This window comes from Crocodylus porosus, unplaced genomic scaffold (assembly GCF_001723895.1).
Source record: "Crocodylus porosus isolate Cpor-Errol unplaced genomic scaffold, CroPor_comp1, whole genome shotgun sequence".
Classification (NCBI taxonomy): Eukaryota; Metazoa; Chordata; order Crocodylia; family Crocodylidae; genus Crocodylus; species Crocodylus porosus.
Window position 1 is genome coordinate 251,956,076 of NW_017728886.1, and position 27,195 is coordinate 251,983,270.

A 27,195-nucleotide genomic window follows, 5' to 3' on the forward strand; every position below is an offset into this window, starting at 1 on the left:
GGGGTGTGCATGTGCGTGGGCCCCTGATCTGCATGCAGGGTTTCAGCAGGCTGAAGTCAAGTAAAGTAAAGTTGCATTTTGGTTTAGTACAGTAGTTCAGAACCATTTTAGACCTGAGGATCCCCCCTTGTTGGAGTTGAGGTACCTCTCCATAGCAGAACTCCATTTAAAAAACTAATATATTTATTACAGTTACCTCCTTGCAGAGGGGGCAAGTGAGCAGCTAAGGGCAGGCTCAAGCCCTGCCTGCCTAGCTGCTTATTTCTTCACACACGAAGCCTGAGCCTGCCTATTTGATTATCTCCTCATACTTCCTGCAGCACCTTTAAAGGATCTTGTAGCACACCTCAGGGTACCCCAACAACCTGGTTGAGAATCACTGGTCTAGTAAGTACTTTCCGGAGCAGTGCCTTACTTTCAAATCTCCCTTTCGCCTTACATGGTAGGATATTTTACTAGTAAAATATTTATAATTTTGATTATTATAGATTTTAATCTAATGTAGCAGAAGCACACTTTTTAAAACTGTTTTTCAAAAAGCCTCAATTTAATTTGTAAGGATACTTATATAACCCCTTCTCCCCTTCCCTCAACTAACTGACATCTCATTAAGCTAAAACAACTCTTACTCGTGTGACACCTGGAAAAGTTTTAGGAGACAACATGATACAGGTTTCCCTTGCTTTATGTTGTACATGTGTTCCTGAAAAGTAGTGCATAACTCTAATTCACACAAAGGGACTCTACTTTACAGTGTAACAAATAGGGATATGTTTCAAGACTTCAATTGTACTGACCCTCTTGACTGTACTGACATGGTGGAGCGCTGCCCCTGGGACAGCTGCAGCTCCAGAAGCATGGGCACCAGCTGCCCCAAGCAGCGGCCATGGGTGCTGCTGCTGAGAGGCTCCATGACTCTCAGCTCCTGGGGTGCCATGCTGACGGGGCTGGGTTGCAGGGGCTGGCGCTGCAGCCTAGCCCAGACACCAACACCTGGCTCAGCCCCCCTCAAATAATTTTTTCTTCCTCTACCTATGGCCCCACTCCCACAATGCACCAGCACAAAGCAGCTGACTGTGGGCTTCCACCACACTAGCTGCATAAGAGTGAATTTACCTCGCATATAATGAGTTTTTGGTATAAAAAGGGTCATCGCATAAGAGCAAATTTGCACGTGCAGAACCCACATAAAGCAAGGGAAACCTGTATTTTGTTAAATCTGAAATCATTCAATGCTTTTCCCTCCCACTTTTCAACAGGGAAGAGGCTGCTGAGAAAACATTTGTTTTCCCCATAGCCCCTGATGAGCCAAACTTCCCAATCCACTTTGCTCAATGAAAGATACTTCAGGAAATTGAAGAATGTTGGTTAAGTACATTAGATGAATGGCATTGTTAATGCTGATATTTAAACACCGTCATGAACTGCAGTATTAACATGGCAACAAGATAGAACGGGCGTTTAAGTCTTTCAGAGCTAATTTTCAGCAAACAAACTCAGATAGACTTCATTACCTCTGTCCACATTTGGAGATTTTCTTTACAGCCACCACAATTAAAACCTACGTTTTTTTGTTTAGTTCGTTTTTTTAGAACAACTGATTTTGGAGCTACATAATTACCATACACAAATCCTGCATGGATAAATAATACCTCTTGGGGCAGAGCTGCATAACACATATCTGATGTTGCAAGTAGCAACACTGGAGCAAACGATGGAATATTCTGTAATATTGTTGTAAATGTAGCTCTTAACGTGAATCCAACCGTCTCCCACCACAAGTGGACATGTGGAATATAAATTATACTTGGCGCTGTTCTCTTGGCTTCACGGATTAACTAGTAAAACAAAATATACGACAGAGGAACATTGTGAAATAATGGAAAAGGTCACTAATAAAATAGCAATATCTCAGGTATGAAACAATAATGATTAAATAAGGCATCGCTGGCTAGGCACAGCTCTCAGTCAAGAAAGTTACCTCAGCTCTGGCTTAAGGGCAAGGAGTTGAGCACCCCTGATATTTCAGATTCTAACCTGCCATGTCTTAAAGTTTAGGAAGTTACAGTGCATTGTTAATAAACTTGTTTATAGAAAGAGACATTAGTTTGTTACTGCTTCCCGTTTTTACCGTAAGTCAAGGTTTTTTGGGTAAATGTGATATCTTTTATCGGATGAACTGAACAGTTGGAAAAAACGTTTACTGCAGGTTTTTGGGTACAAACGCCCTTCTTCAGGCATTGGAAAGAGTCTGTTGTTGGTTTGGGTGCTCTCTTTGGTAGATTAGAAGCCAAGATGCAAAAATAAAGTATTTTTCCCCAACTATTTAGTTAGTCTAATAAAAGATATTACATTTACCCAAAATACCTTGTCTCCCTATGTCCTTAGATCAACATGGCTACAACGAACAACCCTGAAACATGGAAAAGATTGAATTTTTCTTGTATTTTTATTATATGAAAACTGAATGTATTGCCTACTGTAGAACTTGTACACACGGCAAGCCAATTTGAACATTACTATGAAAATGACACTTCTAGGCAGAGGGTGACATGCTGAAGTCTGCAAAGGCATCCATCAAAAATGTTAATGCCTGAGGATGGATTATAATGGAAGATCAATATATGTATTTTAGAGAGCTCTCTTCTGGGAATGTGAAGTGAAGTGAACTGGAAGTCACAGATGGGCTGACATTCTCCTAGGGGATTATTGAGGAAATATGCATTATTTTAATATGGGTATTGACGCTCTCAGATTTCAGGGAAAAAAAAGACTCTGACAATGAGATCCCAAGTCTTGACAGCACCATCTCAAGTCTGAACTCCACCATAAGTGTGTTCTGCCAGTCAGACAAATCGTTTAGTTGCTTGGTTTCTCCACTCCCCTGCTGTAAAACAGGAATAGCAATGATTTTCTACCTCATGAACATACTGTAGTGGTAACTAAAAACTGAAATATAGAGATACTAGGATGACAAGAGCCATATAATGGGGCACCTCAGTTACTGTTTTCTTACAGCTCCTGCCAGGGTCACTGGGCCCCGCTTCCCTCTCCAAGCTTCTGCTTTTTGCCCCATCCACTGGGAGCAGGTGGCCACAGGGCCCAGGGAGCCCACAGGTCTGAAAAGGTTTGGAGATGTGGAACAAAAATTACCTGTGCACAAGTTTCTTCAGGCGATGTAGTGCTAGTGCCAAACAAGACTGAGAGCTCCAACGTGTACACTGCAAACTTTTCTAAGGCATGTATTACTGCTGGAGCCAAATGAGAGCTCTGTCCATAGCCTGGCTCTCCAGCTATTAAGAGTCGTGGTCTGTAAGAAGTTGGCTGGTGATAAGCACTTCTAAAAAAAGAATTGGAAAACCAGGACATTTCAGATAGATTTCTGAAGAAATCTTACACAAAATAATTCCATTAATGAATGAAGGTTTGGGTGTTCAGTGTCTGTGCACTCTACCATAAATCTAGTATTTAAAAAGAAACAAGAGAATATTTTATCTTGTCCATAATTCTGCTTGTACATAGGTATGGGAGGACATCCAAGATATCAGAAAAAGTAACAAAAAATTCAGTAGCATAACTTACAGGTTACAGTAAGGACTTAATATTACTTCCATCACTGATGTATTGTTATTTAGTTCATCTTTCCACACATTTTTTGATACAGGCAACAAAACTCCCTCCAGGTTTGAAAGAAGTACTGTTTTTTGCAACCATAATTATCACACTACAGTTGATATATCACAGTGCTGCTTAGCCTTTTGACTCTGCAAGCCAGATGAAGGGTGCAGTACTAGCCTGTGGGCCAGAATACACCCCACATGCTGGGATTCAGGCCTGGGTCACCCAATCCAGCATGCAGGGCCACTGCATCCAAGCCCACGGGCCTCCCCATGGGTCCAAAAATTTGTCAGCAGGGGAGCATTGCCCCTACTTCTGTGCTGCCAAATTTGCAGACCAAAGGGAGCCCCACAGGCTGGATGATACATGGGGGCCAGATATGGCCTGCAGGCCATGGGTTGGACACCCCTGATGTATCACACTCTAACCTGACAGGTCTTTAAGTTTAGTAAATAAGAGAATTTCCCCAGCCAGCATAAAGAGATTTGGGTAAAATAACAGACCGTGCAAACCAAATTAAGATTCCACAATAAGATGACTTTTCAATCAAGTGTTTTTGTGACAATCACTTAATTTAACTGCATAGTTTGAAAGAAAGAGAGAATCATTGTCAAACTAAGCAACTAATTATACAATTACAAGCAAAGAAAAAATCTTCTAGTTACAGTAAAATTATTGTTTTCAAATATATATGCTGGACCTTAATATTCATCCACACACTTCAAGAACTCTTTTGCCTTTCATCTGGTGATCTCCCTTGAAGGAGAAGAGCCTTTTTCCCTAAATTCGAGCAGTTGTCGTTAGGTATTTAACTACAAGTTTACTTTCTTGCTTCTACAGTAGCCTTGTTTATTTTTGTCAAAGATTAAGTATGCACACATACACTCACACTCCCTGTAACTAAAAACAGCAGCAGTCTGAATTTACTTGCAAGACAAAAAAATGTTCACCTGTTGAAATTGAGGAAATTTTCTTTCCGCTTAGGTGTTTTTTGAAAAAGGTCATCTTCAAACATTGAAGGGGACTCCTCATCACTGTACGTTAAACCATTTTCTAAAATATGATTTCCAACATCTGAAAAAAACCCAGTAGAATTGGTCATTTCTAAGTCGCTGTATTCTCCTGCTTGAAGCAACCACATTTCTCAATAAATGGCCAAAACATGAGATTCTCCGATTCCTATTAGATCACCACCACCTTCAGTTTTGCCTCAGTGAATCATAGGTCTGCTACAATATGGTAATTTCCAAGCTCTTAGACTTCCTAATTGTGACACACAAATTACAAGTTTTGCTGCAGCAGAACTAGTAAAAAATTTAGAATACCTTAAAAATATTACAAAGGAATCTTTACCTGATTTTTGTCTTTTACTTAATCCAAGCTCTGTATGTGGAAAAACTCTGTTTAAGGCCTCTAAAATTTTGTGAAGCGTGTTTTCAAGCAGGGGTTTTGAAACAGGTGAGAGTGCTTGACTGGGCGATGTAACAGCCCTCTGAGAAGCGGGTACAGTCTTTTGCATAGCCACAACAAAATCCTTAGCTGTTATTTTAATAGAAGAGATATCCAACTGCAACTTCTCACTGCTAGTGTATATTTGAGGATAACGTCGACGTAAAGCGCACAAAGCAGCTTCAGCACATATGGACTTAATATCTGCACCACAGTATCCTGCGATTGAAACAAGTTCATTTAGTTCCAACATTCTCAGACATCCCAAAAGACGGAAAAACAGCATGAACAAAGCTAGAGCACCAAAGTTCCTCACTTAGCAGAGACAAAAACAAAAACACAAGCAAAACTATTCGTCTTTTTGTGAGAAAAAGGATGGGAAAAGTCTCATTCTTCTAAGACACGAGTCACCAATACACGAGTGGGTAACAACTCTGTCTGTGCTGATTCTCAGCGATTTAAACAAGGTCCTGGAAAACACAGGAGTTTTGCTCGTAACAAAGTTGGGTCTTTAAACTGACCAAACTGCATTAAAATCACCTAAAACCAGATATTCTTCTAGCAAGGGGTGAGGGTTCATGACAGTGATTACAGAGAAAGTTCTTTATTTCCATTAAATGGATCCTCAAATGTTATAGCGGACAAAAAAAAAAAAATTGCTATAATACTTCCTTTAGTATTTAGCTTTTAGATAAGATTATTTTTATTTATTTAATTTTGTTAGTCACGTATTCATCTTGAGAACTCTGGCTCTCTTATCTTACCAAAGGAATCAGAACTCGTGGTAGAGGTGACATCTTTTATTAGATCAACTAGATTTTTGCTTACCAACACATTTTTCTGCCAATTCTTCAAGAAAAGTATCCAACGGCTTAGGATTCCAGTCTCTTGTGTGAATCTTGAGGATCTCTTTTCTAGCCTAGGAATAATTTTTTTTTTTTAAATAAAACACATATTACCCACTTGTTCTTCCTGAAAAAATTGTTTCAGTTAAGGTGACAGCAATATAAATCACTTCTTGTTTTAACAAGATAATTTTAATATTCTAGGAGTATAACTTTCTGTACTTTTCAACAAATTGAAGATGTTAAATTTATATTAAATGACCCCCTGGGAGAAAGTGTACACAATTTAAAAATATTATAAGCATTTAAGGCTCCTGAGGGCAGGGGGAAGGGAGTATTCTCTCTACAATTGTACTTCTTGTGATCTTGGAAGAATCAACTCCATTTCCAACTAAAGCTTGTGACAAATTTTCCTTTAGGAAAGCTTGTAAAATAGGATCAGGCGTTTAAGTTGAGACACACTGGTCCAATCTAGTTATTTCTTTAAAATTTTAATTCTTAATTTAAAAGCCTTTCTTTTTTTAGACGAATGGGAACACATGTCCTATGCAACAACAGCATAGGAGCAGCAGACTGCGTTGAGCAGACTGCTACATGAGCAGCAGACTGCGTTGTTGCTACTGTGCAGTCATTTAGTATTTGCTTAACCAAGTACTAAATACCTACACAGTAACCAGTGGTACTGCGCAGTACCGTTGCTTCATGGGTTTTTTTTTTAAGATTCTAATGCACAGTAGCAGCGAGTTAGGGCACAGTAGCTCAGTACTACACAGTAGCATGACTGTCATGGTTTGTACCCAGTGATGCTACAGCATCGTAGCAACAAGCTATGGTGCAGTAGCTCATTGCTACTGAATTGTAGCACCTTGTGTAGACGCACTCAATATCAACAAATACTGTTCGCCAAAACATTATCCTGAACTAGCAAATCCACAAGGATTATCCTCTTCTTTTTCCCCAATTGAGCCTGTCTAAGATTTGCACTTCCTGAAGTAGTTCCTGGATCTATATCAATAAATTACATAAATTACACTAGGCAATTTTGACAACAGCTATGCTCTCTTAGTACAGTGTTTACCTTATGCAAACATTAGTACATTACCTCCTGGATACCATTCTATTACGTTAGTTGTGAAGCATGTCCCCCCCAAGTAGCCACTCCTGAGCATCTTTTCATTAAACCATAACACCTAGACTCAATACAAAATTTTACACCTTTAATGCTAAAGGAGAATTGTACTTCTTACCTCTTTATCTGGCAAGGTGAAAAGGAATTCTCTATCAAAGCGTCCAGGCCGTCGTAAAGCAGGATCTATTGAATCTAGTCTGTTGGTGGCTCCGATCACTACAATCTCTCCTCTGCTATCTAAACCATCCATAAGTGCAAGTAGCGTAGATACAATAGAACTAGGGGGGAAAAAACGTTATTTCATGTTAGCTGCTCAAACTTATTACATTGTGCATAATCACTTAAGATTCAGACAAGGAATCAAACACCAGCGTTAGGTGAAAAGCACGGTTCCTTTGGTAATATGTTTTATGGGACCAACTGCATATTTGGGAGACATGTTAACCAAATTGTTGGCCATTAACTGTCCTCATGTCTCAGAAAGTAGCAGGTACACTTTAAGCGAAATACCAAGATACATACATGCCACTGTTTTAATGACAAATGCAAGCGAAAACAGGCTGTAAACTGTGGAGTAAAGAGAAGTCACCAGAAGCAGCTTCAAGACAAGAGAAGGGCAGCTGGTTAAACAATCCAATAAAAAAAAAAAAAATTCAAAAAGGAAAAGGTGAAAGGGTAGGGGATTATTACCTATAGATTAATTGAGCTAAACTGGAATTGACTTAAAAAGGATGTACTTATTTACTTAAACTAATATAAGAGACAAATAGAAGCAGCAAGGGCCACTGCACGAACACCAACTTATCAGAACACTCCCGGTAACAAATCTGAAATATACATGTTTTCCAAAGCCCTAAACTTCTGCAGGGACTGAAGATCTGACAAAATATTAATATATGTGGAGAAGTGGAAGAATTCTTTGGTCAACTTCACCTGAAATTCTTCTACAACCAGGACAGGACCACTCTGGCCACCCTGTCACCAGATACTGAGAAAACAAAACAGCAAAAAGCCATTTGACTAGACACCCTCCAGCAGACGACCATACCCTGAATCACTTCCTTGACTGCTTTAGAAAAAGGTTACCAGGGAATTCTCAGCAAACAAACGCAACACCACAGCCTCCCTCCTTTGAAAAAACCTGTATTCTCAGATCCAACAACAAAATAGTAATCAAAACCATGAAACAAAAGGAGGAACCACACACCTTCAATCACACAAAGGCTATATCAGTCAAGCTAACAGATAACTCTGACACACCAACTATTAAAAGGAACTTAGAGAAGACACTATACCAATATTCAAACTGAACTCAAAAGAGGTCATCAAATAGTTTATAGATCAGCTTCAAGAAAAAACTTAAAACTAACCCTCAAGTCCCCAACCCAGAAACATTTCACAAGCTCCCTAAGATACTAGAGATGTAGATATTGGTCCATATTGGATCAGCACTGATAAGGGGAAAATTAACTATGCCAAAAAGCTAAGCTAACGTCTCTCCCAACCACTGTTGGTAGTACAAGATGCTACCAAAGAAGCCTTGTTTCTTGCATGTTCCCTGGACCAAAGCTACTCAGCACACTTCCCTCATTTTGTCAGTTTCAGTAAGCTGTTCAATAAAGATTGTTTCTTTGAGAAAAGCACGCAAAAAAACTTAAATGCACAACCACAACGGTCTTGAACCTTCAGTTGCTTTTGCCAGTTTCTGTTCTGAAAGTACAGAACGGCATTGGGATAGACTATCAGGACCCAGATGTCTTAGTGTTACTTTTTCATCAAGCAAGAAGCAATTGACAGTGCTATAGAAAGGATACTCCTCTTCTTTCTCTGTACGTTTTGGATAGAGATGCAAACAGTTTAGATGAGAGGTGGATATAGGGGGGAAACTTCTAATTTTCTCATTTTAGGAAACCATGACAGCATCAACACCCTTTAACAAAATCCAGTGATGAAGAAAGCATGCACTTTATGTACATTAGATTTCAAGGCTGGCAACTCACTAGGTTCAAAAGAACCCATTTAGTCTTCTCAGCATTTTTTCAGATGGCACAGAGACTGCAAACGTAATTGTGCTCATTTACATTTGCAAGACTAAAGATTTTTTTTCTTTTTCCTATAAAGTTTTGTCTCATTACAAACACAAAGTGTAACATTTTCTTTTAAATACTTTCATTTGGGCCGCAAACATTACATGAGCCTATTATTCATTTATGATGTGAAAACGATAACACCAGCAAATCCACTAGAAAAGCAAATGGACAGGCTGGAAATATGATTTCATTTAGAAAGTTGTACTGGAGAATATAAGAAACTCAAATCGGAAAATTAAATCGAATCATACTGACCTTGGTACCAGTGCAAACTCTAATTACCTGCAATACACTGCTCAGATACGTGGGTGCCTCCTCCTACAAAAAGTCTGTGCCTTCTCCCCTTCAGACCATCAGGAATATTATGTTAAAAAGAAGAAATTGTCAAAGTGCAATACCTGTGAATTTGGTCTTGTCTACTTGATCGTACAGGAGCCAGACCATCTATCTCATCAAAGAAAATGATTGAAGGCCGCATCTGATATGCCTAAAACAACAACAGGCTCAGAAATACTGGAAGTGTGTGAAATGTAGTATCACATCCAAAAAACCCACCCCACCTTCATTTAAAAAAGTCATCACTGCAAATGTTAAGCCTTCAAAAGTTAGAAAGTTCCCAAATCAAGGTTGCATGAACGTACTTTTTGATGAAAAAGAGCCAAAACAAGTGCCACTACCCCAAGATAATAAAACCAGAAATATTATATCATGTACCTCTCTCTACAAAAAGTCATCAGAAGATGTTTTAGATCAGGAGCAGTGACCGCTATTTTTTCAGTTAACCGAGTAATTAGAACAAGTGATAAGTTAAAATGCTGTATATGAAACCACCACTTGGGGTGCAGGGTGTTGTTGCCTATAGGTTTTTAATGACTTCAGAAGAAAGCAGGATTCCCAAGTCTTGAAGTTACAGGTTCTGGAGGCAAACATGCTTAAGTAGTGGGTCTTGCCCTCAGATTGTTTATTCCTCTCTCCCCATATCCTCAATCCTTTCCTCGCTCCTGTAACTTTTCTTTTTCTCACCTCTCTCCTAAAGTTCCAAGCCCAAGCTCCATAGTGTGGAGATACCTGGACTACTCAGTGAGAAGGTACAATATTTTTCTTTTTTTCTAAGTTATAGAGAAAACCCCCACATTTCCTTGCAATCCCTTTCTATGAAAGACTGATTTTTTTTTATTGCAACTTCAAGCTTTTTTTTTTTAAGACACCCAGATGTGTAAAAATTCTTAACGCATTAAAATGTGGCAAAATTCTAAACAACTGAAAGCAAGGCCTTATGAAAAGCATTATGAAACCATAAACCATGGATGCTACTAGCAGTAAGCAGTACACTTACCTGATCAAATAACAATCGGAGCTGTCGTTCAGATTCTCCCACCCACTTACTCAAACAATCAGCTCCTTTTCTCATAAAGAATGCTACTCTCCTATCACCCTGACTGCATTCGTTAGCAAGTGCTCTGGCCACGAGGGTCTTTCCAGTACCAGGTGGACCATAGAACAGACAGCCTCTGCAAAATACATGAATTTCCATGTTTCAGTTAGGATACCTTAGGAAGGAATGTATTTTCAAGAGCTCAAGTAACAATCAATATGCAGGGTAAAGGGTAAACGAATAATCAAAACGTGTCCAATTTAGCATGGACACAAATACACACTTTTATTTAGCAAAAATATGTTATGATCTATGCAACTTTAAAAGCCTGAAGATATTGCTACTCTTAACTAGTAGAGGGGTGTTAAATACATGGCCCACAGATCAGCTGGCACACCAGGGAATTTGGGGGCTTGGGTAGCAGTGGGTATGGCCTACTGCAGAATTCAGGACTCTGTTAGAACTGGCCATTGGCAAATGAGTGGGCGAGGGCTGTGCTGACAAGCCACTGCTTGCCCTGCAGATCTAACCCGCCAGGAGTCCTGCAGTCCAGATCTGACCAGAGCATAAGCACCCTGATCAAGTCTAAGCTTTCTATATTACAAAGGTCTTAGTATTTTGCCAATAAGAAGAAATTATTTTCCCTATTATACATGTACACAATTGGAACCAATCCAAACAGACAAGTTTAAAAAAAAAGAGAGAGAGAGAGAGAGAGAGAGAGAGAGAGAGAGACAGAGACAGAGATCATCCTCATTTTACAAAGTAAGAAACCAAGAAACAAAAAAAATTAAGTGATTTGCTAAATGAAGATGGAACTCAAGGTCCAGTTTAGTGCTCTACACAGGATTTCTTCAGAAATTGAAGTTCCCACTACTACAATACCTGCACAACATTCTCTTATTCATCTGTGATGAACTAGTAAAATAGACTGCTCTCTCACAATGAAAGCTACAGACAAGGTCAGCCCATAGTAAATGACATTGCCATGAAAATAGGGATGCTCAAGCTATGCCCAACATCAAGACCCATTCAACAAAACAGATCCAGTGTGTTGCAAAGTCAAGAGGCCTTTGCAGATAATTGACAATTCTAAATGTTAGTAAGTCAGATACCATTAAGAGAAATTTAGAAGTAATTTTAAAGAAAACCACAAGACTTGTTACTTGTAAAACTTAATCTTTCATTTTCAGAAGTCTAAAGTTACATTTCAGTAGGTTTCTACTGAGTTTTTGCCTACACAGTTCTACCTGAGCAGTCACCTTGCTGGGGTCACCTGACTCTACCCCAGCTCTCTTTCCTGCAGGGGACTAGACCTGATGATCTTTCAAGGTCCCTTCTGGCCTTACAATCCATGAATCTTTGCTTTATATACAGTGGAAAAATGGAGCTCTCCTACTTATATTTGTTTCATGTGCGCAAGTCATATGCCAATACGTTCCCAGCTATTACAATATGCTCAGTAAAAAAAAAAAAAAAAAAAAGCATCTCATTAGTACAAGCATCTATTATTATATTCTAGTTTTAAACACATAGCCAAAATAGATGCGAAAGGTGGAGCTTATTTTGCTCCGTTAACAAACTGTATTACTAATACTCTAACCACATATTAGAATTTATGTATGAGCAGGGTGGGAGGAAATCAGATCTTCACACTTGAAAATAAGTTTGTAGATGTGAAACACTGTCTCCATCTATAAATTGATCATATTTAGCATGGAAGTCAAGTTAGAATACAGAAACTGGAATTGCTATTTTTATCCAGGTCACTTTTCATATTCGTATATTCTTATTTTAAAACAGATGCCTTGACTATGCACTATCCAAATCTTGAAATGACCTATGCTTAGGATTGATCTGTTCCGATAAGGTCTAAAGACACTTAAAATGAAAAAAATTCTCCTGGAAACAGAAATACAAATCTTCAAATTCTAATAAATTATATATATTACCTTGGAGGTTGAATTTTGAATCTCTCAAACACTTCTGGATAAAGGAGTGGAAAAACCACCATCTCTTTCAGAGCTGAAATATGGGTAGAGAGGCCACCAACACTATCAAATCGTACCTAAAAAGGAATAATTACATATACGTGTTTGTCATGTTACACACACACACACACACACCACCAATATACTTCACACGTGTCAAAAAAGGCTAAATTGCAATTTCTGAGCAATCACATGTGGATAGCACTATTTTCCTCCCCCTTTTCAATTCAAAGTTTGATGGATAAAGGTGCATAGTTGTTTGCAAAAAATTGAGGACTGGATTGCTGGGCCCAAAGGTCTGGAATTTGAGTGCAGTATTTAACATACTGCAATCTCAACAGCAATACTACACCAAGGATCAAAGAACAGAAGAAAGAAAAAAACATTATGTGCGGCTACAAAAGAAAACACTTCACATTCAAAGTAATTTTGAAGTAGGGTGAAGAATAGGTTGTGCACAAAGGTAGTTGTAAAGAGATAATTATAGGTAACTTAATAAAGGTTTTCCAAAGAATGAAAGAAATTTTGTTCACAGTATTTGAAACATAAAACACTCACTGAACAATCTATTTGCATTGGATCAACATCAGCCAGACTTGCTCCAATTTTCATTCGATCTTTGTGAACTCCCTTTAACTCATCTTTTCGAAAGTTAAGTGGAAGGCACCTGGTTTGCAAGGCAAGGAGAGAGACCGGGAGAACCCCAGGTAAAGTAAAGTAAAGTACAAATAGTTTATTGGGAAAACAACACAAAAGTTTGTATACGTCTGCAATAAGAGTAAATCACTAAGAGTGAATTTTGCTAATAAAACTGAATTAGATTCATAACATCCAAGTGTCAATACAGGAAAAAATACCATGCCAGACATTTCAAGTTATTAAAATATTTTAACACAGTTAAATCACTTTACCTTTTGAAGGTGCAGCCTTCAAAAAGCCCATTCCATTGAAAGTGCAGCCAACAAAAAGGTGATTTACCTTTTGAAGAAGCACCTTCAAAAAGCCCATTCCAAGGTCTTATGCTTTAAATTAGTTTGGGTACTTTTGAAAATTTCAGCCCTAGGGAATTGGTGAGAACTGCAATAACTGACTTAACTCCTTATTTCACATTTGCATATTGTGACCCTACTTTAGTATTTTAATTATGAAAGCAATTCTTCCAGTAATTTAAATACGAAGCTTCAAGTAAAGAGACAGTAATGCAAGTGCTTCCTGTTTCCATGGTTTACTGTGAACCCATGTAACCTGTCCAGCAAGTCTGGAACTGCTACTCCATCCCAAGCATTTCTGTCTGCACAGACCGTAGGAAATCTCCGAATTTTACTTATGTTCTAACTTTATGATATCCTACAGAATCTTGAATGCAATCATTCATAAAATTGCCATTAAAGGAATGCCATCCTTTTTGAAAACTACAGCAACCACCTGCCTGAAACTTTTACATCCATTGCAGTTAGACTTGACAATAAAAAAAAAGAACATTGTAACAAAAAAGAAAGTTATAACAACCCCCCCCAAACAAACTACTATTGTTTTTAAACCAGTTTATATTTGCATCTGATAATACTTTGTATACCACTACTTCACCTTTAATAAAAGTACCATTTTAAAACAGATGAGAAAAGAATGTGCATTTTCATGAGGGAACTGAAAAAGCTTGGTTCATGCTGCTTAAGCAGATTTAAAAAAAAAAAAAAAAAAAAAAGCAGTTTCTGACGGGCTTCTAGAATCAGCTCCAAGTTCACAGGTTCCTTTTAAACTCAAAAGTACTTACAGATGTGGCTATTTAGGAGTCTGTTCTGTAAGAATTAAGAGACTACTGCTTTATTTACATGCAGATTTTCTCTCATGGGCCAGGGGAGGAACTACTTAATGGCACAAACCTCCTTAAAGTTCTGTTACGGCTGCGCTTCTTACGCCTCTCAAAACGTTCTTCATCATCAGAAGAGGAAGAGGAGGAGGACGTAGAATCGCTGTTATGGATTGCATGTTTCCGTCTGTATTTATTGTAATTATTTAAATAAAAACAGCAAGAAATGTCACAATGTAGTCACCTTAACACGTTAAAATAAAAAGATGCTAATTGTTCATTCCCACATGGCAGAAAACTGGTAGGTAAGGCAGTTTCTCTCTTTGTGGTTTTTTCCCCCCTTACCAGTTGCATCCTTATTTGCAAGGGGGGAGGGGGAAAGAGAGAGCATTCCTCACTGAACAAAAAAATAATGTCCTAGTGACCTAGTGAGTTAAAATGTTTAAAGTAGGTGATGTTCTACAGCCAAAATTTCAAACATAATTACTAATGTTAATTGACAGACTGATTTTCAGAAGACACTTTCTCTAATCAAGACCCAAGACATCTAAAATTGGAACATCAAAAAGTTACTAATCACTTTTGAAAATTCTGGCCAAGATACTTATACTCAACAGTAGGTGCAATGTACCTGAGCAGGATGTGAGGACAAGCTTTATTTTGCTCAGTAGTGACACCATGCAGATAAGGTTTTTCTGTGCATCAAAATTATGTACTTTCATCTTAACATTTTATAATTTCACTGAAAAAGATGCAGACAGCAAATTATCCTGGGTATGTATTTTTGATTTCTCTATAACATTCTTGTATATGTCTTTGTGACATATCCACAACTTCAGGATAAAAAAATATATATATATATTTAAGCTAACTCCAAACATAAGTTTGAAAAAAAAAAAAACAACTGTGTGTACACACTTAGTAAAAAAATATTTTTTTTACTTAAGTTTGGAGTTATATTGCATCATATATGAAACTTCACACACAGATGCTAATTAGGAAGTCCAAAGAGAATACTATTATGAAATACCTCTAATTATTTGAAAGTAAGTCAGATCAACCATAAGGCTTTTATAACTCTCCTCTGTAAGGCAAGTTTTTAAAAGGAGCATAGAAGTGTCAAGCTCTACTGATGGATTTGCCTCTGTTTATTTGCATCTAAACTTATTTATTTTGAGGGCTTTTACCAAGACCAGTGCTACAGGAAAAAGGAGTGGAAGAAAAAAGTCATCCCAAGAGAACTCAGTTCTGTGCCCAAGATCTGTGCTCCAACAGTACTGCTTCAGTGTTGAGTCGAACAATGGCAACAAGGTCTTGCAGTCCTGTAAATACTATGGCCAAGTTACTACATACAGACATAGATGTTGTAAAGGGCAGTGACACTAGTATCAAGCAATCTATCAGTGAAAAATCCTGTGCACTACAGAAACATTGCAACTTAAAATAATTGCATGTTAAGTGCTTTTTTGTAGAGGAAGAACAAATACTGACAATTAACTCCAGTTACCTGAGCTGCAAACCAGACTCTCTCTCTCTTTTTGTAGTCTAAATATTGATACAATTAAGAGTTACATTGACTCCTGTTTTCTTTAAATCTTGTCCACAAAAAGAAAATTTTCACTTAATATCAGTTATATGGCAAACTAAAGTTTGCATTATTCGAACAACAATCACTTGGAACAAAGGGAAGTTTGACGGTTGCTTTAAAAATAAAAATTGCAAGTAAATTGAGCTTGAACTTCTCAAAAACAATGGTTCTAGGAACAAAGATATGCTTGAAGATTTTGAATCCCTGCTTTTAATAAAAAACGAAATGAACTATACCCATATAGTCAACAGCAATGTCTCCATAATTACTATCACCTTGGAAGTCATTTCAACTAGCATTTAACAGTGGGCCTGCCATGAACTTTGATGAATGAAAATAAATTACAACACATATACAAACCTTGTAAGTCTTTTACAGTAAGGGCTTCGTGGTCCTGCAGAGCTAAAAGAATATCGTCGTCTCACCGGGGATGGGGAGGATGGATAAAATAGCTTGGGCTTTCTTTGATGCCTGGGCTCTATTGAAAGAATGCATATTTTATTTGTAATAAAATACAAAGATCTAGTAAAACTATCTGAGCAAATGGCACAAAGAGCAAAAAATGTAAGTGAACTGGTGTCACCCCCTGCTTCTATCTGTTTAAGTATTATGCCACACAGGAGAGAGTTAACTAGGATTAAGTTTCTTTTGTCAGCATATCCGGCTTGTTTAGATTTGCTTTTCAAAAGCAGTTCATGTATGATGTTTCTTAAAAGAAACCTGTACTACTGAACTGCAGTTGGCACACTGATTTTGCTACTATTATTTCAAGAACAATTTATTGTCAATGAAGATCTTAAAAAGCAATAGCAGACATGTAAAGAATTAATGTATTAGTAGCTTTCAAAATAGTTAAAAATTGTGATGCAAATTTTAACTCTTCAGTTACTGACATATGTATGGGTTGAATTATGCACCTACAGCAACGGCTTTGTTATCTGGCACCCATGAAGAATGGGGGTACTGGATAACCAAATATGCCAGTTACCTGAGAGGCCCAAACAAGTGTCTTTGCCTGTTTGGGCCGCTGCTCCTCCTGGTGCACCACCACCCCTCCCTGGTGTCATGTGCTGGGGACAGGGAGAGGGGCCCTGCTTTGCCCAGGATCATGCGGGGTTGGCAGCATAGGCAGCTTTGCCCAAGGTCATGGGGGCTCAGTGAAACCCATGGTGGGCACTTCCAGTTTCACTTTCAGCATGTTGACTAGCATGCTGATTAATGGAACATACCCGTTTCTAAGGTGCCAGATAACGTGGCTTTTACTGTATGTTTGTAAAATCACACCATGTCAACGTGGTATTTTAAAATACAGCAGTTAAATTTATTTTGGACAGATAAGTGTATCAATAATTAAAGCACGCAGAGTAAAGTAATGAGCACACTGAGTGGCAAGACAGTGGAGAATAAGTGAAGTTAGAGACTTCTGAAGCAAGAAGGGAAAAGATAAGAAAGAGATGGTTTATTTCAAGAAATGACAGTGCCCACGGCCAACCACAGACAAGGGGGAAAAAAATTAAAATCAGACATGCAACTTACTTTCCATTGGGGCTTGATAGCGTACAACTGTTTTCCTTTGTCTCAGGTCATAGCGCTTCTGATTATCTTCTCCATCATCATCTTCTTGGTCTTCACCTTCTTCTGACGACTCTATAAATGATAAAAGACCTACTCTTAGTTTAATGAGAAAAAGAGCCCCAAGTCATTGTATTATTACATATACTATGAACAACACCAATTTGATTTAACACAAAGTTTTGAATAAGCTTAGCTTACAAATGACAGAAATTCTCTGTGTATATTTAAAACATGCAAAGGATTAAAATCAGTTATGATATGACTGGGACCCAGGAGTTAGAATGAGTTGCACTAAATTCATAGCTCACTGTTGTATTCACTACAGCACAGAGCTGGAAAACTGCAGAACCCAAAGAACAACTTACAAGGGAGATATCCCAGGAAAGGGAAAAATCAGTGGAGAAGGATGTTCACAGGTGCACTGGGTGAAATCATGGCTTCACTGAAATCAGTGGCAAAAACATCACTGGCTTCAAAAGGCCAGCATTTTACCCACTGCTATTTGTTTTAGGTGACTATTTTTTAATGCAATGACATGTTATTCCTTAAAAAAAATTACTTCTGCTAATTCTAAGATAATTAAGAAAAAATAAATGTAGTTATTATTGCTACATAGTATAGGACTAGGAGTCTGGAAATGTGAATTCTATGCCTAAGTCTGCCATAGACTACATTTGTGACAACAAAAACACCACACAATTTGCAACTCTATGCCATAAAGCATGGGTGCTGAACCTTAGGCCCATGGGCCAAATCCAGCCTGCACAGCCACAGCATCTGGCCCATGAGGATCCCCACAGGTCGGAAAAATTTGGCAGTGGAGGAGCGGTAGAAGCTCCACACCACTGGATCCAGCCCGGTCTGGGCCACTGCCACACAGCAGGATCAGGGCCAGCCTCCTCCCTTCTCCATGTCTGGATTAGGCCAGGCTGCTACCCATCCCCCCTCAACCTCTGAATCTGGATTGGGGTCAAGCTACTCTGCCTCACACGTCCAGATAGGCACCAGGCCACTCCCCAACCCAGTGGATGGATCAGGGTTGGGCTGCACACCTCCCCAGACAGGTCACCCTGCTGCAACAGTCCTGCATACCAAATTAAGACCACTGGCCAGATATGGGCCACAGACTAACCTGGCACTGCCCATCCAACCTGCAGTGCAAGAGGTTGGATAACACTCCCAGAGAGAAGAGGGAGATATCTACTAAGCATCTACTTTTTAGACACAATGGTCAGTATCCAGAATGGTAAAATACAGACCATGTTATACAGGAAACAGACAGACCAACATACATATCTGTACAGAACCAGCAATCACTCCAAACACACCAAGAAAGCTGTAATGTACAACCAAGCCCTCAGATACCACCCAACTTGCACTGAGAACACCCAGGATTGTCGCCACGCTAATCTTAAAAACGGTTTTCATTCAACAAGGACACTCCTCCAGAGAGAGAGAATGCACATTTGAAAGAGCCACCCAGATACCACATGAAGAACTGCTGCAGTACAAAAGAAACCCCTCCACAAAATCGCGCACTACTGGTTATGACATATCACCCCTGCCTTGAACCCATACAGGAAATTCTCAAACAACTGCAACCAGTACTAGAAGGAGACCCTATTCTTAAACAGATCTTCCCAGACCCACCCATCCTAGCCTTCAAACAAGCACTGAACCTTGCTAATCTCAGAAGCAAAACTTCCTACAGCCCAGAACACACCAAATGGCTGCAGACCATGCCATGACAAGAAATGCAAAACCTTGCCAACACATCACCTCCACCCCCACAATTACTACACCCCACAGAGCCATCAGCATTCTTGGATCTTACAGCTGCACCTCCAGAAACAATATACATCTCATCCAAGCCACCAAATGCCCCAATGGAAAACACATTGGAGGGACCAAACAACAACTGCGCACCAGAATGAATGCACACTGGAAATTTATCAAGGACAAGAATATCCAATTACCTGCGTGGGAACATTTCTCACAAGAAAAATCACTCTCTCTCCAATCTCTTAGTTCTAATCCTCAGAGGGAACTTACAAAACACTTTTCACAGATGAACCTATGAACTTCACTTCATCAACCTCCTGGATACAAAAAAAAAAAAAAATAAAATAAAATCATGGACTAAATATAGACATTCAATTTATGACACATCATAACCTGCCTGACTCTCCAGGCACCTCTCCACTATTTACCTGCTACATTCATCCCCCTTCTCTCACAACCCTACTCCCCAGGCTGTCTCTCACTCAATTTACATCTTCACTGACTGCCCGCTTACATGCATAACAGCACAGCCTCTGGCTTCTTTACTATTCATTCCATCCAGGAGGAGCACACACCAACTGCAGATGTTTCCTCAGTCTGATGAGGGATTTTTAAACCTGAAAGCTTGTTAAGAAGTTTTTTCCCCCCCAACTATTTAAGTTTGTCCAATAGAAGATATCAGATTCACCCAAAGAAACTTGTCTGCCTATTATTCTTATTGTAGTTGGTTAAAACAAATTTCCATCATCACATTAAAAATATTCTCCTAATAAAGGACTTAAACTGATAGATAAAAGTTATATACATTACCATCCATAAAAAATCTACCCACCCACTAACCAGTTAGTTTTCCCCACTTCCCTTTGGAAACACTGATATTTTTCACAGGATCCTGCAGATTCTACAATTCATGCTTTCCTTCCCATTCAGAGCTCTCTCTCCAAAAAATTCTCATAATCTCAATTACTCCATTTGTGAAGAGGAGAGAGAAGGAATCTCAGGCCACCAAATGAACCCAGAACATTACTGCAGAGTATCCTAACTTGTCACTTTGACCAAGTCTCTTCTCTCTGTTTCTCTCCACTAGCACCTTCTCTTCCTCACATCAAACCTAAGGTATTCTTCTTCAAAGCTGTACACGACCTGCCCGCAGTATTCCTGTCATCTCTCACTTGGTATCATGATACCAAGTCCTGCCTCTGTACCAAGTCTCCAACAGCCATATGTTCAATTTCCTTCTCAGCGGAGAAGAAAGCATTTAGATTCTGCTGACCTTTATTACTCAAATGGGGCTTTCCATAAATACCTAGGTACCTCTCTCTTTATTCTCCTTAAAACACTCTTTGCCAAGATTCTTACTACACAGACGCACGCTGCTTAGCTACTGATTTAGAAAATTTAGGCTAATAAAATACTGTCTGCATTATTTTCCCCACCCCATTTTCATTTGTCATCTCTTTTTTTTTTTTTAAATACTCTTCAGAGCAAAGACTCTTGTCTGTTTTTTTGCAGAGAGCCTATTACAATAGGAACTGCAGTTATGGGGCAAGATCCATGCAATAGGGTAATGAACAACAGTACATGAACATTTTTTTTCTGTACTGCAGATCACTTCAAACAGCAGATGTTTTCATTAAAGCACAGTAAAGAAACTTAAGACAAAACACTGACCTGCGCTGCCATCTTGGTTATCAGTAGTTTCTTCATCAGTTCTTTGAATCTCCCTTTTTTGCTTTCCTCGAGAGTACATATCAAGGTTTTCCTAAGTATGAAAAATATTGGGGGGCAGAAATCAGTAAGTTCTGCGGAAAAAAAATTAGGCATGTATGTACTCCTCTGGAATGGATGGATGCCTTAGATACAGCAGTTATCTGGAGTGGGATCAGATCAGATCACATCTTTAAATTAATGGCTGCCAGGTACATGTCTTTGAATTTGCCAGGTGTGGGGAGCCAAATGACTCCCCCCAGCCCAGCACTTGCAGAAGCAGATGCCCAGCAGCCTCACTATGTCCTATACTATACCATTGTAACATTACGTTTTGAGAGAAAAAAATTGATTTGGATCTTGTTGCAAAAAGCATACTGGGCCATATTAATAAAAGTAATTGTTTCACTCTATAGCACTAGTGAGGTCAGACTTGGAGAATGGTGTCCAGTTTTGAGCCCCACATGTCAAGAAAGATGTGGACAGATTGGAAAGAGTCCAGAAGGGAGCAACAAAAATGACAGGAAACTTGCAAAACATGATTTATGAGGAAAGGCTGAAAGACCTGGAATTATTTAGTCTGAAAAAGACTGTGTGGGGATTGGCTAAGTCTTCAGATGCTGAAAGAGTCATTAAGAATTCAATGTAGACAGACTATTCTCTGTGACAATAGAGAAGAATGGAAGTGGACTAAAATTAAATGAGTTGGCTGCCTAAAAGATGCACATCTAAAACATCTTTTTAGATATGCATCTACAATAATAGAATGAACAGATACCTCTTCTGCATCATTAAACACTCCAAGATCTTCCAAGTCCATCATTCTGCGTCTACGCATCTTCTTCATGTCATCCATTTTTTGCAAGACTGCTTCTGCAGTGCTGATATAAAGATTGTGACATGTGACTAAGAATACCATCAGTGAACATTTAAAATACCTGAAACAACTATTAATTATCAGGAAAGTATAAACTGATGCGCTTAAAATTACAGTCAAAATATTAGCTAGTTATTTAAAGAAAGAAGCTTAAAATAGTTTTTGGTGTTATACTTGCCCTTTGATCTCCCTAACAAGTTATACACATTTGGAATTATAGTTTATTTAAAAAGAAAACAAAAATCCTCTCATTGCTATGTAAAAAAAAATAAAATCTATAAACAACAGAAACCAAAAGTTTTTTCTTGGTTCAATTACAGTAATGTTAATGTTACTTTGTAAGAATTACGTTTCTGACTGAAAATTAGAAGTCAACAGCATCCCTCCTTCTCAGAAAAAAAAAAATATTTTCCCTTAGCAGTTGTTCTAAACCTCAGATTATTTCTTCATAACACTTGTTAGCTATACCCCTTAAATTGCTGTTAAGTTTTGAGAATTTCCTGGAAAAAAGTGGCTGTGCAAAAGTGCCATTCCAGAACACCAAAAGCTCAGAAGCCAAAATTGAAGAAAGGATGAGGACTGATAGGTCACTAAATCAGTCAATTCCTCCTTTATCATCAAGGCTACAATACTGAAGAGAGCTGCACAACTTTCCAGGTGTGAAATTAAATCTATTCAGTTGTGAAGGAGATCCAGAAACAAAGAAACTGCTGTACTACAGAATCCCACCTGGATATAGCCTCTATTGATGTCTATGACAGTGCAGAACATTTAGGATCCCTGTATCAAGCAGCTCCATTATTCTTGGAGTGATTTACTCATATGTCAAACCAGATAGGAGATATGCAAGATTCAAGAGCCATCCAAGCATGGAAAAATCCCTATTATTTACAATTAACAGCAAAGAAGGAATTAAAAAGATGGATGGCACAGCCATTTTATAACCTTGGCTCTGAACACCTTATGCTATGAGTTGGCATTGTGTAGCCCCATTGGTAATGAATCCTAGCAGACCAGGAACTTCAGCAGTACATCAAGGCATATACATTCCCTATGTAGGAATATGCAAAGAATTGCTACAGTAAATTTAGCTTTAGCAAACATTTTTAATAATTTAACATTTTTGATGTTGCCTCTAGTGCAGGCAATATTGAAGAAAAGAAAATCCCTGATTAACAAAGCATATCATTCTATGACATGCTTAGAGGTAAGTCTCTAGGAACTGTTTAACCTACTTTGCAGGATAGAACAACACTCACTTTGTTATAAGTTTGTCAAACAATACAGATTGGTTTGTAGTACTATATCGGCTTCGCCTAATTCGGCAGCTGCGACGGACCTCCACATCTCTGCTCTCTTCATGAACTTGCTCTGCCGCTGTCACCTCTGCTCTGGTCTTCAGTGATCTGGTGACTGAAATTACTAAAATTTCTAGATGTCTAATATTAATTAATACACTGCCCCCCACGCAATATGCAAAATAATCTTGCAAAAAAATCCACCAGCTTTGAGCTTTTGTTTAATTACAAAATTAGAGTTACTTAATTTTGAATTAAAATGCAATAAGCTTTATATTGTATTTATACATGTTCAAATTCTCTATTCAGAAAGCATCTATGGAGAAGTCGTTTAACAGTTTTGAAAACTGATCTGGTATAACTAAGTGTGCTTGTATTTCAGGGCATGGGTCAGCAACTTTTTGAAAACTGGAACATTCCTTTGCTGTGGGTTGCAAGTCTCAACCCCTCCCCCTGCAGCCAGGATAAGCCCAGACACGGTAGGCCAGCGAACTCCACAGCAGATGGACATGCTTCTGAGTGGATGGGCAACATGGTGCCACCTATCTCCTGGGCCAGACTGGACCTTCACGGGCTGGATCTGGCCTGCAAGCTCTAGATAGCCAACCTCTGCTCTACGCAAGAGTTCAAGGCAACCTTTGTTCTAATTTATTTTACTGAAATAAATATTCCTATAATTACAAATAAACACAAATTACAATCCTATAGGTTTTACAGTCTACTCTTAAGATGTTTTCATTCATTTTACTACCATGCAAATAATTTTAAATATTTGTATTAAGATATTTGTAAGCAGCTACCTGACCCGGGCGTCTTAAGTTTGAGACACCGAGATTCTCTTAACATTTTCAATACAGTGAAGTTCTCTCAAAACTAAGCACCTGAAAAATGAGTATCTGAAGTCGCTTTCCAAAAACTGGACCAGCATTCAGGCACAGCATCAATCACTACTTTTCTGGGATCTTCACACTAATGCTTGTTATTAAAATGGAAAGGAAAGGAAAGGAAATGGCCACTACTAGACCACAGTTAATGTGGCATATATTTAAAAAAATGGAAAATAAAAGATACTTAAAAAAAATCTTTGATTGCTAAGCTGAAACCTAGTTCAAATGTAATTATTAATAATATACTTTAAGCAAATCAGAAGCAGATTGCAGAACCTATTGCCTGATGAAAGCCAAGAGAAGCATTTGGAATAGACACCTTTGTACTGCCCAGCTAGTAAACTTCTAATAACTGACTGAACCAGTTATGGTCAAACTTACTGGCAGGCATGCCACAAGTTAAGCCTCACCTCCCCCTGAGTGTCACTGATCTCTGACCCCCACAGATCTATCTGACAGAGCCTGTAGCTTAGGGTGCCAAAATAATAACAGAGGAGCTTGAATCTCTTAAGCGTGCAAAGCCAAGCAGTGGCAGGACACTTGAGAGAGTGTCACAAGAGCCAGGTTAACCCTTTCTTGGCCCTGAAACTACTGCAATTTTATATGGTGAATGAGGACCCAAAGCCCTAAGTTTGGCAGCAGCTACAGGGTAAGTGAAGTCTTAATTCAGCTTTTGGAGCTGACACTTTCTCCTGCAGAAGCAGCCTCCTGCCTCTCCACTGCGTAGCCAGAGGTGTGAGCCCTCAGTGCTTCCATTCCACTGAGTGCCTAGGGCTCATATGCCACACACAGTGGCTGCCTGTGGCCCGTGTGCTCTGGGGATGCCCACCTATTTAACTGCTTTGCATCTCTTGAACTAAGAATTAGAAATAAAAACAAAATAGAAGCATTTCTTCTAAACACTTTAAAGAGGTGGAAAGACACTGCTGTGTGCTAGCTGTGCACAGGTGGCCTTTGGCAACAGAGTCCCAGGGCTTGGGGGACATTCTCTGTCCTTTATCAGCTGTGTGTCTCCAGATACTTTCAAAAAGTAATGATTTTGCCATGTGCTCAGCAACAGCTTCCAGGCTCACATTTCCCATGGGACAGAACAAGCAGGGTCTTACCCTCCTGACAAGGTGCTGCCCTCAATACCATATGTAGGGACATGCCAAATATGCAGTTGCACATTTTTTGCAAAAAATGGCAGGCTCATTGCAAAAAAACACCTCTAAGCAGAGAAAGGGATGGGAAACCCTGTAGTCTTGGAGCAGGGGGAAGGAGAGTAGACAACAGGGACTGCATAAGCAGTTGGACCATGGTCCCAAGTTGGCTGTGGCAGGCAGCTGCACTGAGGTCCACAGAGCCCCAACATGTCTCATTGTGTATGCGTACCATGGCCGACAGCCATGAGGGGGTTTCAGGGACCCTTGCTGGCTTACCCAGCACCCTCATGTATCCCACACAGCTGCTGTGGTTGCCACTTGTGACATATGAGACAGGCTGGCCATCACACAGATGGAACTAAAATACCTGATTTGATATGGGAAGCAGGGGTTGCATTCTTAGTCATTTTCTGGCACCTATGTTAGTGTATTCAGCACTACACGGACTGTAATGAAATAACCTAACAAATAAAACATGCCCTTTACAGCCTATCAAACTAATTAACAAACTTGGAAAAGAGGGGTTTATTTTTACCTTTTTTACAATCTTCATTTTTTTTGGCAGCCTGCAGCTTTGCTGACTGCCTGTATAAAGAAGAGAAAGACTAAAAGTTACTGAACCAATTTAATCCTTTTCTACAAGAATATTTCTTATAAAACTGGTAATGAGTAGAACCCAAGTTAAAACTTAGGCTTGCGCATACAAGAGATCTACAATTTTCATAGAGCCAAGAGACCACAACCAGAATTGGGACCTAACTGTGCTAGATGATGCAGGTTCAAAGGTCTGGACTTTGTATTTCCAGGCTTGGAAAGTTATCACTGGTTTACCATACTTAAGTTTTAAAATTAAAAAAAAAAAAAGATGTATTCTAAAAATTACAAAAGACTGGGATATGAAGCATATGTATAACTGTGGAATTAGACAACCTCCTTTAGTTGAGCCAAGAAAGAGACGTGCTACATCATCTTTTTACAAGCAGCATTTGTATAGCACAAAAGTTAAATTTCAGTTGTACAGTTCCTGAATTAAAATTAATTTGACCATTATAACATCCCTGGCAGGTTTCAACTCAGAATTTTTCAATAATTACATTTTATTTATCCATTTGATTTCTATACAGCCCTCCCCAGAGAAGACTCATGGCTCCATTCCCTTCTCAATTAAAGTATAAGTTGCCCAGAGATTGAATAAGAGAACAGGTTAGGCAAGAATCTATAAGTCAATTCGATACTGGTGAATGAAGAAGTCTGTTCTAAAACTGTCAAAGACAGGCCACAGAGCTGAGCAGACAAAACTTTAACCCTGGGAAGCGTTATATTTTAAGAAAGTGTAAACATTTGAAAATAAGAATGCAGAATAAGAGATTAAATCCTTAAAACTGTAAGGGATACTGTCATATGCCACATACTAATGTCTCAAAAACTGAAAGCACAATTTCCTAACAAGAAGATTGGGGGGGGGGAGGGATATATATATGGTCTTCTGTGCATTGTGTACCATTGCCAGATTTGTACAGGTCTCTACAACAACATTTTTGAGAATATTTCTGATAGAAAGAAAGATAACTGGTAGTAAAAGTACAAACTGGGAGGGGGAGAACATAGGTACTGGAATAGCATTTGAAATACTTTTACTCTTTCACCCTTGATTTTTAAAATTATTAGATTTCAATTTGACAGTGGCTAAGGAACATGGAAAAAAAGGATTTACCTTGTAAAGTGCCTTCCATTAACATTCTCACTTAGTACCTTCATACTATTGTCAAAGCTGGAGTCTGAAGATGACAGGTTATTTTTTCTCATTGATCTCAAACAGTGTCCAGTGAAACGTTCAACTTTGTCAGAAGAAAATTCCTAAAAAATAGTAATAATAAGAAAGAATGATAAGGGTTTGCATTTGAACAGTGTGCATGGAGTACTGCGTCCAGTTTTGGGCTCCACAATTCAAAAAGGATGTGGAGAAGCTTGAGAGAGTCCAGGGGAGAGCCACGCGCATGATCAGAGGTCAGGAAAACAGATCTTACGA

At 38.8% G+C, this 27,195-nt stretch overlaps 1 protein-coding gene across 1 annotated transcript in view; it reads right to left on the reverse strand.

The window, feature by feature from the left end:
• ATAD2 (ATPase family, AAA domain containing 2) overlaps positions 1–27,195 on the reverse strand; it is a 57,680-nt gene that overhangs the window by 26,044 nt on the left and 4,441 nt on the right. Inside the window, exons 2-19 of the mRNA XM_019552487.1 lie at positions 26,881–27,023; positions 25,702–25,751; positions 23,096–23,249; positions 21,738–21,840; positions 20,924–21,014; positions 17,432–17,542; positions 16,256–16,373; positions 14,381–14,494; positions 13,056–13,164; positions 12,459–12,574; positions 10,468–10,642; positions 9,530–9,618; positions 7,160–7,319; positions 5,896–5,986; positions 4,972–5,286; positions 4,569–4,692; positions 3,154–3,340; positions 1,653–1,838 (exon numbers count right to left, since the gene is read on the reverse strand). Of these exons, the coding sequence (XP_019408032.1) occupies positions 1,653–1,838; positions 3,154–3,340; positions 4,569–4,692; positions 4,972–5,286; positions 5,896–5,986; positions 7,160–7,319; positions 9,530–9,618; positions 10,468–10,642; positions 12,459–12,574; positions 13,056–13,164; positions 14,381–14,494; positions 16,256–16,373; positions 17,432–17,542; positions 20,924–21,014; positions 21,738–21,840; positions 23,096–23,249; positions 25,702–25,751; positions 26,881–27,023 (2,436 nt within the window). The remainder of the gene's footprint in view (positions 1–1,652; positions 1,839–3,153; positions 3,341–4,568; positions 4,693–4,971; positions 5,287–5,895; positions 5,987–7,159; positions 7,320–9,529; positions 9,619–10,467; positions 10,643–12,458; positions 12,575–13,055; positions 13,165–14,380; positions 14,495–16,255; positions 16,374–17,431; positions 17,543–20,923; positions 21,015–21,737; positions 21,841–23,095; positions 23,250–25,701; positions 25,752–26,880; positions 27,024–27,195) is intronic.